Here is a 15,209-nt window from a genome sequence, read left to right on the forward strand (position 1 = left end):
GTCGGGGTTTGTGGAGGGTATAACTCAACACCGATTGGAGAATCTTTTGGGCTTGCGGGGTTTTCAATTTATGAGCTTGGGCAAAGGGTTGGACCCCGCCCAAAGCCCCGGGTGCTTGGGGATCTTCGTAAGCGCGTGGCAACGACATCAAGACACTGACACCTCCTTCTAGCCCATCTCTGTCTTTAATAGTTTTTTCACACACCTACATGATTTTTTTCAAAACAATACCGAGCTACCAAAGTTCTTATGCAAATGGCGCCTTCTCTCATACTCTCGCTCCTGGGCTTGGGCTGCTTCCTTAAACTGATTGGCCCACGGCCTATGCCTCTCGATAAAGTTCATCTCCCAGGGTGGGGATGTCTCCATCTCATGACCTTTTCCTTTCAAAAGGGGGACGGCAGGCATGCCCCATGGTCTTACGGACGCCTTCTCATAGTCATGGACCTCAGAGGGTGTGTCTTTCACCCATCGTCTCAGTGTGGGTTGCGCTGGCTCTCGGGGGCACCACAGTGGGCCATGGAGCCATTGAAAGTAGCCACAGGGGTCTTGGCCGGTGAGAAAGCTCCCACAACTAAAAAACACTTTCTGGAAATTCTTGCTGGTTCGGCTCAATTTCATCCTAGGGACCAACCCACATTTGCATTTGAGCTCCCCTCGTTGCACTCGGGCCCGGACTTGAGGGTGTGTGTCTTTTTTCAATGTCTCCATCATCACCTCTCGACTATCTTCAAACAAATACACAGGACATCCTTCTTGGGGGCACTTGAACCTTAACTGGCCAAATTGGGTCTGGGGGTTGACGCAATAGATGTATTCACCAGGATGAAAGGGGCACGTTTCATACAAGAGCTCGTTCAATTGGGTGTCCATCTGATCGAGGTCCTGTTCTTCCTGGGCAGGATCCGTCTGACAGGTCCCTTCCTCTAGACACTCTTCCTCATAGTCTTTCAGGGTGCCCTCCATCAAGTCGTTCACGGAGGGGACGGGTGAGACGATGGGGGAAGGTGTGGGTGGTGGGTCTGCTCGGGGTAGGGCGTTCAGGGCCAACACGAGTTCACTGGTGGGGGTCGGTTCCACTTTCCTCTCTACAGCTTGATATGCCTCCGCTTCAGCTCGGGGCAACCCGATCAAAGTCATCTCGCGTTCACGGGTAGCTTTCATGTCTTCTTTTTCCCCCTTGGGTTTCTTACTACTACTCACTCGGCGTCGTTTGCGTCCTGAGGGCACCGCGGCAGGTTGAGTGGCTTGACGTTCCATGTCTGGGCGGAATGATTTGGGTGCATGTGTGGCCTGCCTTTTATAGCCCATGTCCCTGCATCTCGTGATCCTCATACGATCTTGTGTCCACCAATCCGGTCTCAGCCCTTGAAACTCGTGAGGGTGGTGTGATCGGACGCTCCGCCAATCAGAGCCCACGCATTCTGTTATAAAACCCGGGGTGGTTCGACGCCCGTTTTCAGTCGTTGCGGTCCTCTCTTCTTGACGGTAAGCAAAACATGTCGTTGAACCAAGTGGGTCTCTTGGCGTACAGTCAGGGGTTTGCCCTTTCCCGAGACGAGTATATTATTCGAGAACTGGCCTTGTGTGATTGGACAGGGCATCATCATGTGTTGTTCAAATACCTGTTACCGCCAGGCGTGTCGTATCATCAATTATCCAAGAAGGCTAAAACGCGTGTCGATCGTCAGACCCAGACAGTGCATGGGTTGCCTTTTGAACCGTCCACGGTGTACAACCGCCAGGACTTTCATCCCTACCATCAGATCCAGGATGATCTCACCCGTTGGTGTCAACAGTACCTTACCCCCCAACGGAATCGACTCGGGGTGTTCACCCTCAATGGTCTGTATCGACTGTTCCAAGAGAGGTCGTACCCCCTCGTGGTCTTGGAAGGGCAGGGGTGTCCGGACTTGGCCTCTCTTCCCATTGCCACCGCCAATGTGATGGCCACCAACGATCAGGGGCGCAATTGGTGCATGGACCATACCGACGGAGCTCGTGAGAGTGGGGTCTGGCACGATCATTGCGCGCACGTCCGAGCTTGTCAAATGAGTGGGTGGTTACGTCGCCACTCCCATGTCTTACCCACCCTGTACCAAGTCAATGCCCAACGCGTCTTGTGGCAAAAACGATGCGATCGTCTGTTGGATGTGATCTTATGCAACCTTTGTAAGGACGACAAAGACAAGGCGTTCGCTCAAGGGCAAGGCCTGGATTGGATTCCCGATAATTGCTCCAACTGTCGCCATGCCCGACGTATTTTCGAACAAACGGTCACGTGTCGGGAATGGCAAACCCCCTTGCTGTACGCTGATGATGAACCGCATACCCTATGGGCGTGGACTCCATTATCTCGCCCTAAACACTGTTTTTAATTTTTCACAGAACATGCCATTGACCATTTACACGGGCGGCGCCAAAGGCGTGGACACGCATGTGGAACGATTATGTCAGTTGTATGGGCATGCGTGTGTGGTCGTCATCCCACCCTGTCACCCTCGAGCCAAGTCTCTCGCGCCCTTGACCCAATCGGAGTTGGATGCCGTCACCCCCACCGTGACCCAGGCCGCGTTTCGATTGGGTCGACAAGTGCATCATCCCATCAGCCTCCAGTATATCCAGCGCAATGTTCACGTGATCCAGCCGGCGTCCTTAGTCTTGGCCGTGGGCTATTTTGACGAGTTGCGCAAGCATCTATTGGGTGGGACAGGCTGGAGTGTGGTCATGGCCCAGCTCTTAGGCAAACCCGTCTATGTCTTTGATGTGGATCGGGAAGAATGGTTATGGTGGAATCCCACCCAAGGTCAATATCAACAATGTGAAGGCATGACCGAGGACTACATTGCCCTACCCACCCTCCAAGACAAGACCGCTATTGTAGGCACGCGGGAAGAAGACCCAACCATTTATCCCACCCTGGAACGTTTATTCAAACACCAATAAAAAAGACACTGATATAGAACACATGTTTTTTTAATCTCAATGTATATCAAGGACAATAAAATTCATGGCTGACATGACATTCATAATCAAGTCCAGTCTCCTCATCACTTTGTCCACCGTATCGTAGGAAGCCTTCCTCCTGCCAATCCTGACGGGGTGTTTTCCAAGGGGGACATCGGAGATCCGATGCTTGAACGTGTCAATGATGAACACAATGCCCTCATTCATCAAGTAGTCGAGATTGGGGGGTTGACGCGCCATCTCCACCATCATGCCAATCTAAAACCCAGAAAAAAAAATTCTCAAAGTCAAGGTCATGAGAAGAAGAAGAGTCAAACCACATTTTTACTCACCGATAACCGGTGATCCATGAGACGGTGGCAGTGGTGGCAGCCATTTTTTCTGGGGGCGTGCAACCGCACCACCACTTGGTTCCACCAACGGTCTTCGCCCAAATGTTGGGGGAAACCGGTCAGGTCGCATTTGGGTAGACCCTTGAACTCTTGCACCACCTTCTTCCGCTTGTCCATCGTGTAAAAGCAATGGACCCAAAACATAATCTTAATTTGGACTTCCAACGGGAGCACGCGGCCAAACGGTTTGTTGTGGGGATCGACTAACCCTCGGCAGTCCATCTTGACAGTGCAAAACTCAGGCAACTGACCTCTCACCGTGGTGTTCCCTTGTTTATCCTCCGGTCTCCACCAATCACACACTCGCGCTAGACCCCCTAGGTCAGGGATGAAAAGGTGTACCCATGGGGGGTACCCCCTAGAGTCTCCTCTCGTTCCTAGACACCCCACGTGATGGCTCTCCACCCATCTGATTCGCTCGTGGAGTCTCTAAATCACGTTGCGTGCCCTGTGTGGGTTCATTCCAGTTTGTTCAGTTGTGCTGGTCAAGATGGTGAGCTCGCTGTCGTCTATTGTGTTGTATACTATGCCGATCGCCATGTTATTCGAAGCCCTGAAAATGTTGGATCGCCTCCCGATAGGCAAGGAATGCCTGCGCGCCTTTTTCCGACGCTGCACCCACGAAGAACTGCGGGATTGGGCCAAGACACTGCCGTGGGACCACCCTGTTGCCCGTAAGTTGGATCACGAGGTCCATCGTCGTCGCATGGCTGGTAAGTGTCATGGCTTTCCTTTTTTTCGGGTGTGGGTCCTTTTTTTCCTCATTTCCCTTTTTGATTCCTAGATGTGTTCAAGGGGTTTGAATTTCTACGCACCGTGCTGTGGCCTGTCCACCTGTGTCTTTGCCCTCGACGAGCTCGACTCAATTGGGCCGCGCGGTTCTGGGTCCCAACCTGTTCGTGTTGATTTTCATTTTTTTATTAGATTCTTGGGACCATGTGGAGAATCAGCCTGTCTGTCATATTTATCAGTGGGTCGCCCATCCCACTCATGGCGGGGTGTGTAACCATTGTGAACGTATGATGGACGGTTTGACCTTAGATGATGTGATTGCTGGCAACCGGGAGGGGTCTCTCACTGAAGATGAAATCGTGGACTATGTACAGAGTGGGGACCCCAACCATCGAGACTGGGACGATTTTCCACTGCGAATGACGTTTAGGATCAATTCGTTTCTCCGGCGCCAGGGTCCTGTGGGTGAACCGGATTTGGCTGCCTTAGGGTTTTTAGAGGATTAATTTTAGATTAATTTTTTTTTTACAGCCATGCATTGCTTGTTGCGTCATCATACGCAATGGATCCGCCCTTTGCAATCCGGTTTCTTTCGTACCAGTATTCCCATCTTGATTCGACTTTCCACCTCTTTGTAGGCTTTCATTATACGTTAAACCAGTATGGAAGTTGGATTAGACCCGTGCAATTGCGATGTCATTATAGTACTGTTCGATGTGTAATTAGTCTTCATGAAACGTTTCAGATGTGATGACCATGATTGAAATCTATGGGTACAGAGGCTGGATGCGAGACCGTCTTGTTTATTTACTCATGGGCTCACAAGAGTAATAATGATTCATTTTCTCGTAGATTCGCTTACCATTCTCAGTACCCACAGGGTTCATGGTACTTCCGCTGCATGGTGTTTCCTCGGCAGTATCGTGCAGTGGTACACTGGATCGGGGATTCATCTTCCATTTCCGAGACCCATTAAATTACTCTGTTGTCGTTGTTATTTGAATTTTCGTTTTGCCGGCGACTTACACGTGCCCTGTTATTGGTGCGAGATGTTGCAAGGCATGGGCTACCCACCCCGTCCTTAAAAACATGTTTTTATTTTTTTCAGATTCTCGTTTTGTCATACGAGCCATTTATCTCCCATTCCTTTTTCAGCCATTGCCCAGGTGATGAACCAGCATTCAAGGTCCCTCCAAAATTTGACTGGGAAATTGTATTTTGTGTGTAAACGGTGCTGGATTTATTTACGGCACGTGTCCGAACTCCATGAACCCTGCCGGGGCTGTGCCATGATGGACAGCATGGAATGGGAATTTTGAACACCCGGCAGGGGGAGGTCTGCATGGTGGCGCCACCCCTGCTGGATGTTCATGATTATTTTTTTAATTAGATTCCCATTGGATTATCCAAGTGGTGATGATTTTCAAATGCATCATCCCTCACAAACTTTGTATCATCAATTATCAAGGACAGGCCAGCTTACTCCATTTGTTCAAACTAAGACGTTAATTTTTTCCCAGAAACGCTTTGGATCCTAGAGCATTTTAATTTCAACCAAGACTGGATTTTAATAGAATTGTTTTGTATACAATCTTTTCCGGGCGTGACACCACGAGGGCGTCACACACGTCCCACTTTGTAAACAAGTCTTTTTTGTTTTTCTAGTTATTCATTGGACAGTAAGACACCGCCTCGTGCATACCAATGGTCGAGTGTTTCTTATTCAGTTTGCTTCTTGGCTCTAAACAATGTCATTTCATTTTTTGTAGGTATTTTTTTTCATGTCAATTTGTTTTTGATCAAACCTTGGTCATTGCTAGGATTCAACCATTATATTCCATGGCCTCATCCGCATTGTATGACTCCTTCAGCCAGGAAGCAAACACCCTATCTTTATTGTGCGTATTGATGTAAAACAATGGGCGTGACGTCATTCGGGCGTCACACACGTCCCGGATGTCATTTAGGGCATTGTCGATATTTGTATTAAAAATGATGTGGATCTTTATACAGTGTGTGTTTTTTTATGGACTTCCGGGGATGCGAGGGGACTGGGGCTTCGTTTTGAGCGTCCCACTTGTACCCAGGTTCTACGCGGTCCTTTAAAACTATGCCAAGCATGCGGATCCACCTCTTGTGTGGGGTCACGTGATTTTTATGCCCAAATATGGGCATTGTGACGTCAATCAAGTCACATGGGCTAAATACTCGATGCTGATTGGTCGAGAAAATTTCTGCTGCGCTGTGATTGGTCGGGACCTATTGGAGACCCTATTACTACTATTCTCTCTTGGTAGAACTTGGAATCCGGATTTCAATCGTTAGCGGAAACAAACTCCTTTCTGTGGACAAGAGAGGATAAAGTTCGAGCTTTATCCCATGTTGCTGTGGATTATTACTTGTTTCTATATTAAATTCATGCCTTGAATACCCGCTTGAATGTACTTTACTGGCACTTCAAGCCCAACGTCTCTCCTCCTCTTTCCAGTTACTTGTGCAAAGAGTTTATTTTGGGAGTTTGCGACCAGGAAGTTTCTCAACAAGCGTTTTCTTTATTTTTGCCGAAAACATTTGTTAAAATTGAAATAGTTCTCGTTTCTTCTACCGACAGATTCGTAGCTTTTCGAGCCCGAGTTAGCCTTTTTTAAAAAAGGTTTTTATAAGTTGTTGTAACGTTTATAATTTATAGTCTATGAAGAGTATCGCACATTATTCACCCCTAAGCATTTGTGAGCAATTAATAGACAAGAAGAAAACAATGGTAACTCATGGTAACATTTTTTATCAGAAACCGCTACGCATAAGTACATTCAAAGCTGAATTTATATATTACTGGGCCCGATAGAAAGAAAACAAAATGAAGTTGCAGTGAACACAAAAGTCGGCCAGCTTTTTCTTTAAGGTCTTTTCTTCAGACATTATTTTGTTGACTCTAACATCCGTAACCTGTAAATTGGTTAACGTAGAGTATCATGCATAAAAACGATTTTTTTTCCCTTTATATTTTTTTCATATCACTCGTTTTCACTCAGTTACCTCGAACTCCAAATCATTTTCCCCTGCCGCGACATTGGACCCGCGACCGCGACTTTGGACTCGCGACCGCGACATTGGACCCGCGACCGCGACTTTGGACCCGCGACCGCGACATTGGACCCGCGACCGCGACTTTGGACCCGCGACCCGCGACCCGCGACTATTAGTCAAACTCTCACTAGCCTCGCTTTCGCGCAACTAGACCCGGGCCGACCGAGAGATCCGTCATATTTGCATTCGGTGTATATGAAGTATATACCAGAAATGTTTATGATCATGTGATCACTTTTTTGGAATCACATGAATGAAACCAACGGTACAACCAGGGATCGCGTTAACGCAGAAATCGTGCATTTTTATGCAAAAAAAATGCTAAAAATGCATCATCAAAATTTTAATGCGTCCCAGGACGTAAGATGTTTACTTGAAGAACTCACTCCACTTACTTTGAATCTTGAATAGTTTTTGTTGTTTGAGTGAAGCAAAAAATTTTTGAACAAAGCGACTTCACATCGTGGCTGCCATATTGGATATAACTGTTTACTTGAAGAACTCACTCCACTTACTTTGAACCTTGAATAGTTTTTGTTGTTTGAGTGAAGTAAAAAATTTTGAACAAAGCGACTTCACATCGTGGCTGCCATATTGGATATAACTACGCAAAGGGGACTGGAGACGATAACTGGAATGAGCTTCCACCTCCTCCCACCATGTTTGTTCGTTGTTAGACATAATCACCTTTTAGACAAATGGCTGAAAGAGTTTGGATGGCTGCAAACAAGAGGCTCGCGTTCACGAGTGGATGCAAAAATTTCCAAAGATCGGTGCTTGTTCGTCACATGAGTCAGGAGGACAAGTTCGGCAAAAACATTTCAAAGCTGCAAGTGACAATGCTACAGTAATGCTAGCAAAGTGAGTGATGATTCCCTGGTCGAAATACAATTAAGAATACATTGTATTTTTATTGTCTAAAGTTAATGTTTTCAAGCGAAAAAAAAAAGACAAAGCTTAGTTAACAGTATGACAGTAATTTGCCAGTCACTCTGTCTCATAACAACACAAAGAATTTCTTAGGGGAGGGTCACTAAAATTTTGAGACCCACCCAAAATGCTTGGGACCCCAATTTGACCAGACAGGTGGGTACGAGGACCCAGATTGAAAAATCCTAGTGCCATCCCTGGCAACAAATGGCCTAGAAAAAAGCCATTTCAAAGGACTTTTGGGATCAATAGTATGAACTACTTTTGACACTCAGGTGAAACCGCTCAAAGAGGCTGTTATGTAAAACAAAACTTAAGAAACGTTCCTTTTGAAAAAAAATAAATGCAAAATAACCAATTATGTTACATCCACTCATAAACAATTTCAGCAACCCCTTTGGGAAGATTTTCTTCATTGTTAATTACTTCTGCCCTAATTTGTCCATTCCTGATCATTCTCGCAACAGCATTGGCAGTGATGTCAGTGAGTGTAGATGGAAGAGCATACGTCACTTCTATGATAGCGTCTGCTAACCAGTAGACACATTCAGCATCTTCACGGAGCTTCATGGTAATAGAATTGTTCCTGGGGGGTAACCGTGTCCTATCCACTTCCAAAGTTATCTCACGAGTTTGGAAATTGGGCCCAGCACTCTCATGTTGCTCAATCCAAAGAGTATCATTCAAGAAAAAATCCATCATTCCACTCCAGCAACCTTCCGTGACGGTCATATGGAGACGTGTTGGTTTCTTAACATCCTCTGGCAGATCAAAAGTGATCTGCACCTGGCTTTGGCCACTAGAATTGAACAGTTTGTAAGGTCTCCCTCGGCGGTAGATGTCAGTCGTCATGACATGAGTGAATTCAACATTGTCATAATCATTATTGAATTCAAAAGTGTGAATGATTTGTCTCTTACTTATTTTGAAATCACCAACTTGGTCTTCCATTTTCTCCTTCAACAAAACACATCCAAGACCAATCTAAAGACATAAATATAGGTTATTGAGCAAGCGTGAGGTCAAGATATTGCAAGTTTATGGACCTTGACTCCGTCTCAGTCCATAAACACGCAATCTCGTTCCCTAGGCCTTTCCCTGGCTTGGGGGTGCCCAAGCCAACCCCCAAGCCAGGAAAAAGGCGCTGGGAACGAGGTAGCATGTTTTAATGGACCGAGAAGGAGTTGAGGTCCACAAACTCGCAAAAACAGAACAAGGTCAATATCTGGCCATCTTGACCGTACAAGCTTGGTCACTATATACAAAGGATTTATTATATGCCTATCGGGGAAAATTTCCTTGCAGAACGCAGTGGGTAGTCCCGATTGACTGGTTAAGACAGTGCCATCTTGTGTAGCCTACATAATAGGCATTTCCAAAAAAAAAAAAAGGAATGAAACTGCAAGCAAGTGCGAAAAATAAGGATCTGTTTCTCCCCACCCCCTCCCCACTTCTCCCCATATTTTTCTCATCCCAGGCGCGCTCCCTCACTCGCCCGCTTGCTCGCTCATTTGTTCGATCTATCCACCTGGAAAAGGAAAGGAAATGGCTGCTATGCAAGCCTTGCATCTTGTCCACTTGGATAGCCAATCACAGCACAGGATTTGATTTATCTTGCCCGTTCATGGAGCTAGCCATATAATAAGATTACTCATTGTACCACTTTCTAATTTTTTACTTGTGAATAGACCATATTCGTATTCTTGGTAGTGGACTGGAACTAGCGTGCAATGGATACTCATGCGGGGGAATATCATTAAAGAGAGATTTTTGACATTTGCATTTGAAAAGACTCCCCGCGTTAGCCTCAATTGCAAGCTAGTTCCAGTCCAATACCGTGAGTACGAATATGGCCTATTGCGATAGCAAGTTACGAGTTGTAGAGGGTGGTCAGATTATTTCAGTTGTGCCAAATTTGACAAAGGTATCCCAAGCTTACTGGGTGAGAGTCATTGTATAACTGATTATGAAACAACTTAAAGGAGGGGGATGTAAGCGTTTACGGTAATGCGGTTTTGCCTTATTTTTCGTACGGTTTTGCGGACATTTTTATTTAACATTCAGTGTTTTGGTTTTATAAGACTAAGCGGTTTGCAGTTTTCATAATTTATTCCTTATTGGCTCGAGTTGCGACCCAAAAAAATGGGTGTTCCGAGCTCATGTTCAGGATGTTTGAGCTTGAAAACTAGCATCTTGACGAATTTTCACAAAAAAAAATAAATAAATAAAATCACTGAAAGTATGTTTTGTACAACATTTGAGATGTTTGCTGCGTTGAAGGTTTTTTCATTGGCTAAATAAGTGAGGTTGTATTTCTAATGGCATGGCAACCTGAAGTATTGTCCACGGCATCAGTAGCAAATTTGTAACTTTGGTTTCGGTATTTTGGTAAATTTCTAGTATGCGGTACTCATTACGGATTTTTACGTTTTTCTACGTGGTTTTCGGACCCCCCTTACCCCCCCCCCCCCCCCCCCTCAGAGATATCTACCTCTTACTAACACAGCTGGTGGCCTGCACTAACTTACAGTAACATTTTAAGTCATGTGAAATGGCTTTAAATGATTGACCTACTTCGCCTTCTTGAAAATCAAAACAAGTCAATTTGCCTGAAATAGAACAAAGTCCTTAGCACGTCCTAATACATGTCCTCAAATTTTAACAAACAAAAACCGTTTTACACGTTTAGTTGTGTAACAACTGCGAGTCTTTCTCTAGATAAATGCCATTTAATAAACACTTTGCCGACTACATCTGACAACGTGGCACTGTAAAGCGATGCTTATGCGCAGGTGCAAAACTGACTATACTGGAATTGTTGGAATGCTGGACTGGATATTACAAGTTGTCATGAACGTTTAAGAGAACTTGGTGTTAAAGAGAACTTGGCAATCATCAAGCACATTGTCGACAAAAACAGCTTCAAATTTCAGCAGGCCGTACAGTAGAATGAGGTCAAGGGAAAGTCTGCATACAAGCTGTGGTCCTCAGGTCAGAGCTAATCTCCGGTTCATTAGCATGTAGTGACTGGTAAAAGAGCCCCCAAAATTCACGCATACTCTTGCCATATTTGCAGAGCATGGTATGATGGCTCATAATTTTGAATTCTATGTTTTGGGGGCATTTTTAATAAAACAATTATTCCACTTGTGCTTGTTGGATATGAGATGATTACAACCAACTTGGCGCAAAGCCCCTCGTTAGCTATCTATCATCACATACTACAACACGCGCTCGTGGAATAATGTCGTAGAAAATACAGTGGCAATCTCACACCTCGAGTCTTCGTTCCTTACTGCGTATGCTAGCTTGACGAAACGAGCGTTCGGTAGGTACTTCATATATGATTATTATTATGTACCGTAATATACTTATTGTATCTTGTTATATATTATTATTATTACACTATATATCCCTATACAACACCGTATACCCATATACAACACCATATGCTCCTATACATCACCATACACCCCATACATCACCATACACCCCTATACATATGTCATATACCCCTATACAACACCATATACTCCTATACATAACCATACACCCCTATACATCACCATATACCCCTATACATCACCATATATCCCTATACAACACCGTATACCCATATAAGACACCATATGCTCCTATACATCACCATACACCCCGTACATAACCATACACCCCTATACATCACCATATACCCCTATACATCACCATATATCCCTATACAACACCGTATACCCATATACGACACCATATGCTCCTATACATCACCATACACCCCCGTACATAACCATACACCCCTATACATCACCATATACCCCTATACATCACCATATATCCCTATACAACACCGTATACCCATATACGACACCATATGCTCCTATACAACACCATATACTCCTATACATAACCATACACCCCTATACATCACCATATACCCCTATACATCACCATATACCCCTATACATCACCATACACCCCTATACATCACCACACACCCCTATACATAACTCCTATACATCACCATACACCCATACACATCACCATACATCCCTATACATCACCATACACCCCTATACATATGTCATATACCCCTATACAACACCATATACTCCTTTACATCACCATACACCCATACACATCACCATACACCCCTATACATCACCATATACCCCTATACATCACCATATATCCCTATACAACACCGTATACCCATATACAACACCATATGCTCCTATACATCACCATACACCCCATACATCACCATACACCCCTATACATCGTCATATACCCCTATACAACAGTATATACTCCTATACATCCCCGTACACCCCTATACATTCCCATACACCCCAATACATCTCCATTCACCCCTATACAGCACCATACACCCCTATACATCACCATTCACCCCTATACAGCACCATATACCCATATACATCGCCATATACCCCTATACAACACTATATACTCTTATACATCTCCATACACCCCAATACGTTCCCATACACCCCAATACATCACCATACACCACTATACATCACCACACACCCCTATACATCGCCATATACCCCTATACATCACTAGATACTCCTATACATCCCCATACACCCTATACATTCCCATACACCCCTATACATTCCCATACACCCCTATACAACACCATACACCCCTATACATCACCACACATCCCTATACATCGCCATATACCCCTATACATCACTATATACTCCTATACATCCCCATACACCCCTATACATTCCCATACACCCCTATACATCACCATACACCCCTATACATCGTCATATACCCCTATACAACAGTATATACTCCTATACATCCCCGTACACCCCTATACATTCCCATACACCCCAATACATCTCCATTCACCCCTATACAGCACCATACACCCCTATACATCACCATTCACCCCTATACAGCACCATATACCCATATACATCGCCATATACCCCTATACAACACTATATACTCTTATACATCTCCATACACCCCAATACGTTCCCATACACCCCAATACATCACCATACACCACTATACATCACCACACACCCCTATACATCGCCATATACCCCTATACATCACTAGATACTCCTATACATCCCCATACACCCTATACATTCCCATACACCCCTATACATTCCCATACACCCCTATACAACACCATACACCCCTATACATCACCACACATCCCTATACATCGCCATATACCCCTATACATCACTATATACTCCTATACATCCCCATACACCCCTATACATTCCCATACACCCCTATACATCACCATACACCCCTATACATCACCACACACCCCTATACATGGCCATATACCCCTATACATCACTATATACTCCTATACATTCCCATACACCCCTATACATTCCCATACACCCTTATACATCAAAATACACCCCTATACAACACCATACATCCCTATACATCACCATACACCCCATACATTCCCATACACCGATATACATCGCCATATACCTCTATAGATCACCATACACCACGTATACAGCACCATACACCCTTATACAACACCATATACTCCAATACATCCCCATACACCCCTATACGTCCCCATACACCCGTATACATTCCCATACGCGTCTCTACACATCACCATAAAACCCTATATAGTTTTTTATGTGTGTCATTGTCCCATTTTATTTCTAGATGCCTTACATTCAGCAAAGCATATGTAGCATTAATTCTTGTCAAAGCTCGCTACTAGTGGTGTGCCTGCATAGCATGGCTGCCCCCGTGGTGGTAATAGCTGTCTGCAAAAAGTCCTTTAATTGCTTAAATTCCAAACTGATAGTGGCTTAAAAAGGTCAATCTAACATCACGTCGCAGTCGCGCAACGGCAAAGTAAAGTCGTAGTGTTTTGCTAATCCAAGCATATTCTTATTGTTTTTGGGGCGTTCTCGTTGGCTTCGTTTTCGTCGTTTCTTCGTTCGAAGAGTAAGCCGGCCGACTTGTGCCGTTGTGGGACTGGGGGGTGGAGGGGGGAGGGGGCGGTGAGATTAAACAATGGACTGAAGCGAATGCAAATGAGTCTGATTTCCGCAGTTCCTCCGCAATTCGGCTACTAGCTCCAAGGTCAGTAGAGAAAACATTATTTATTTCATTTATCTATTTATTTATTTTCATTATTGGTATATGACCTTCAAATTTCAAGTTCACCAATAAAAACGATATTGAATTATAATTATATGTACTGGCTGGAGATACCGTACTCTGTTGAGCTTTTCACTCAAAATCTAATTCACAAATAGCCGATGGGTATATTTGCTAAATACATTGCAATCGTCGGTAACTAAAATTTATTTAGTATATATCCACTCAGGCTTGGTGTTTTTGGGCTTTCTGATTGGTTGACATCCCCGGGGTGCAACCACGAGTCACACAATCGATATGCGCTTGGAGTTCACTCGGGGAGTGTACAGTATTTCCAGGTTACAGGTCTATTTCACTTGATGGTTTTAATCCTCGATTAATATCATTTTTTTAACTGTAGAAATCATAGTCAAGCCAACAATCTTGACAAAGTTGCGAAAGAGGACTGAGTAGTATTCCACTTAACAAAAAAAATACTTCACCTGTCTTATTAATTTAGCAACTGCGATCCTTGATCGAGGGTCGCACCAGGGGCACGTTTAGGTCAGCACATGCAAAGGTGTGTATAGGGGGAGTATGATGCTCTAAAGTATAAATTGTTATTAGAAATTTATAGTGGTAATAGGATCGAGGCGCAACGAATGAGAGCCACGGTTGACCTAAACTATTGTAGTAAAATTAGTATATAAAGGAGAGATATATCGAGAGTCCAGAAACTACCGTTAATCTGCTATTAACCCCCCCTTCCTTCTTTTAATTTTAGGGGAAGAAAATTAGTAAGCCTCACCCTCTCTCTTTTAGGCCTTCCCCCCCCCCCCCCCCCCTCATTCATTTGAAGCCGTGATGCTGATATCATGAGCGGAACTTTTGGTTAGATAAAAAGTCATTATTTTAAATTCAAATTATTTGATCATTGATCATAGGGAGAGGAGAGGTAGGTCAAGGTAAATCTCCTCCCTACATTTT

At 44.5% G+C, this 15,209-nt stretch overlaps 1 protein-coding gene across 1 annotated transcript; it reads right to left on the reverse strand.

The window, feature by feature from the left end:
* Positions 1-8,471: 8,471 nt before the first annotated feature.
* On the reverse strand, positions 8,472-9,059 carry LOC140951047 (uncharacterized). Its single transcript, XM_073400268.1, has one exon. It carries the CDS (start codon positions 9,057-9,059, stop codon positions 8,472-8,474), a length of 588 nt encoding a protein of 195 aa, XP_073256369.1.
* Positions 9,060-15,209: the final 6,150 nt, after the last annotated feature.

This window comes from Porites lutea, chromosome 10 (assembly GCF_958299795.1).
Source record: "Porites lutea chromosome 10, jaPorLute2.1, whole genome shotgun sequence".
Classification (NCBI taxonomy): domain Eukaryota; kingdom Metazoa; phylum Cnidaria; class Anthozoa; order Scleractinia; family Poritidae; genus Porites; species Porites lutea.

What these genes read in the sequence shown, in the direction of transcription:
- LOC140951047 (XM_073400268.1), bottom strand. Translation starts at nt 9,059, where the DNA reads ATGGAAGACCAAGTTGGTGATTTCAAAATAAGTAAGAGACAAATCATT.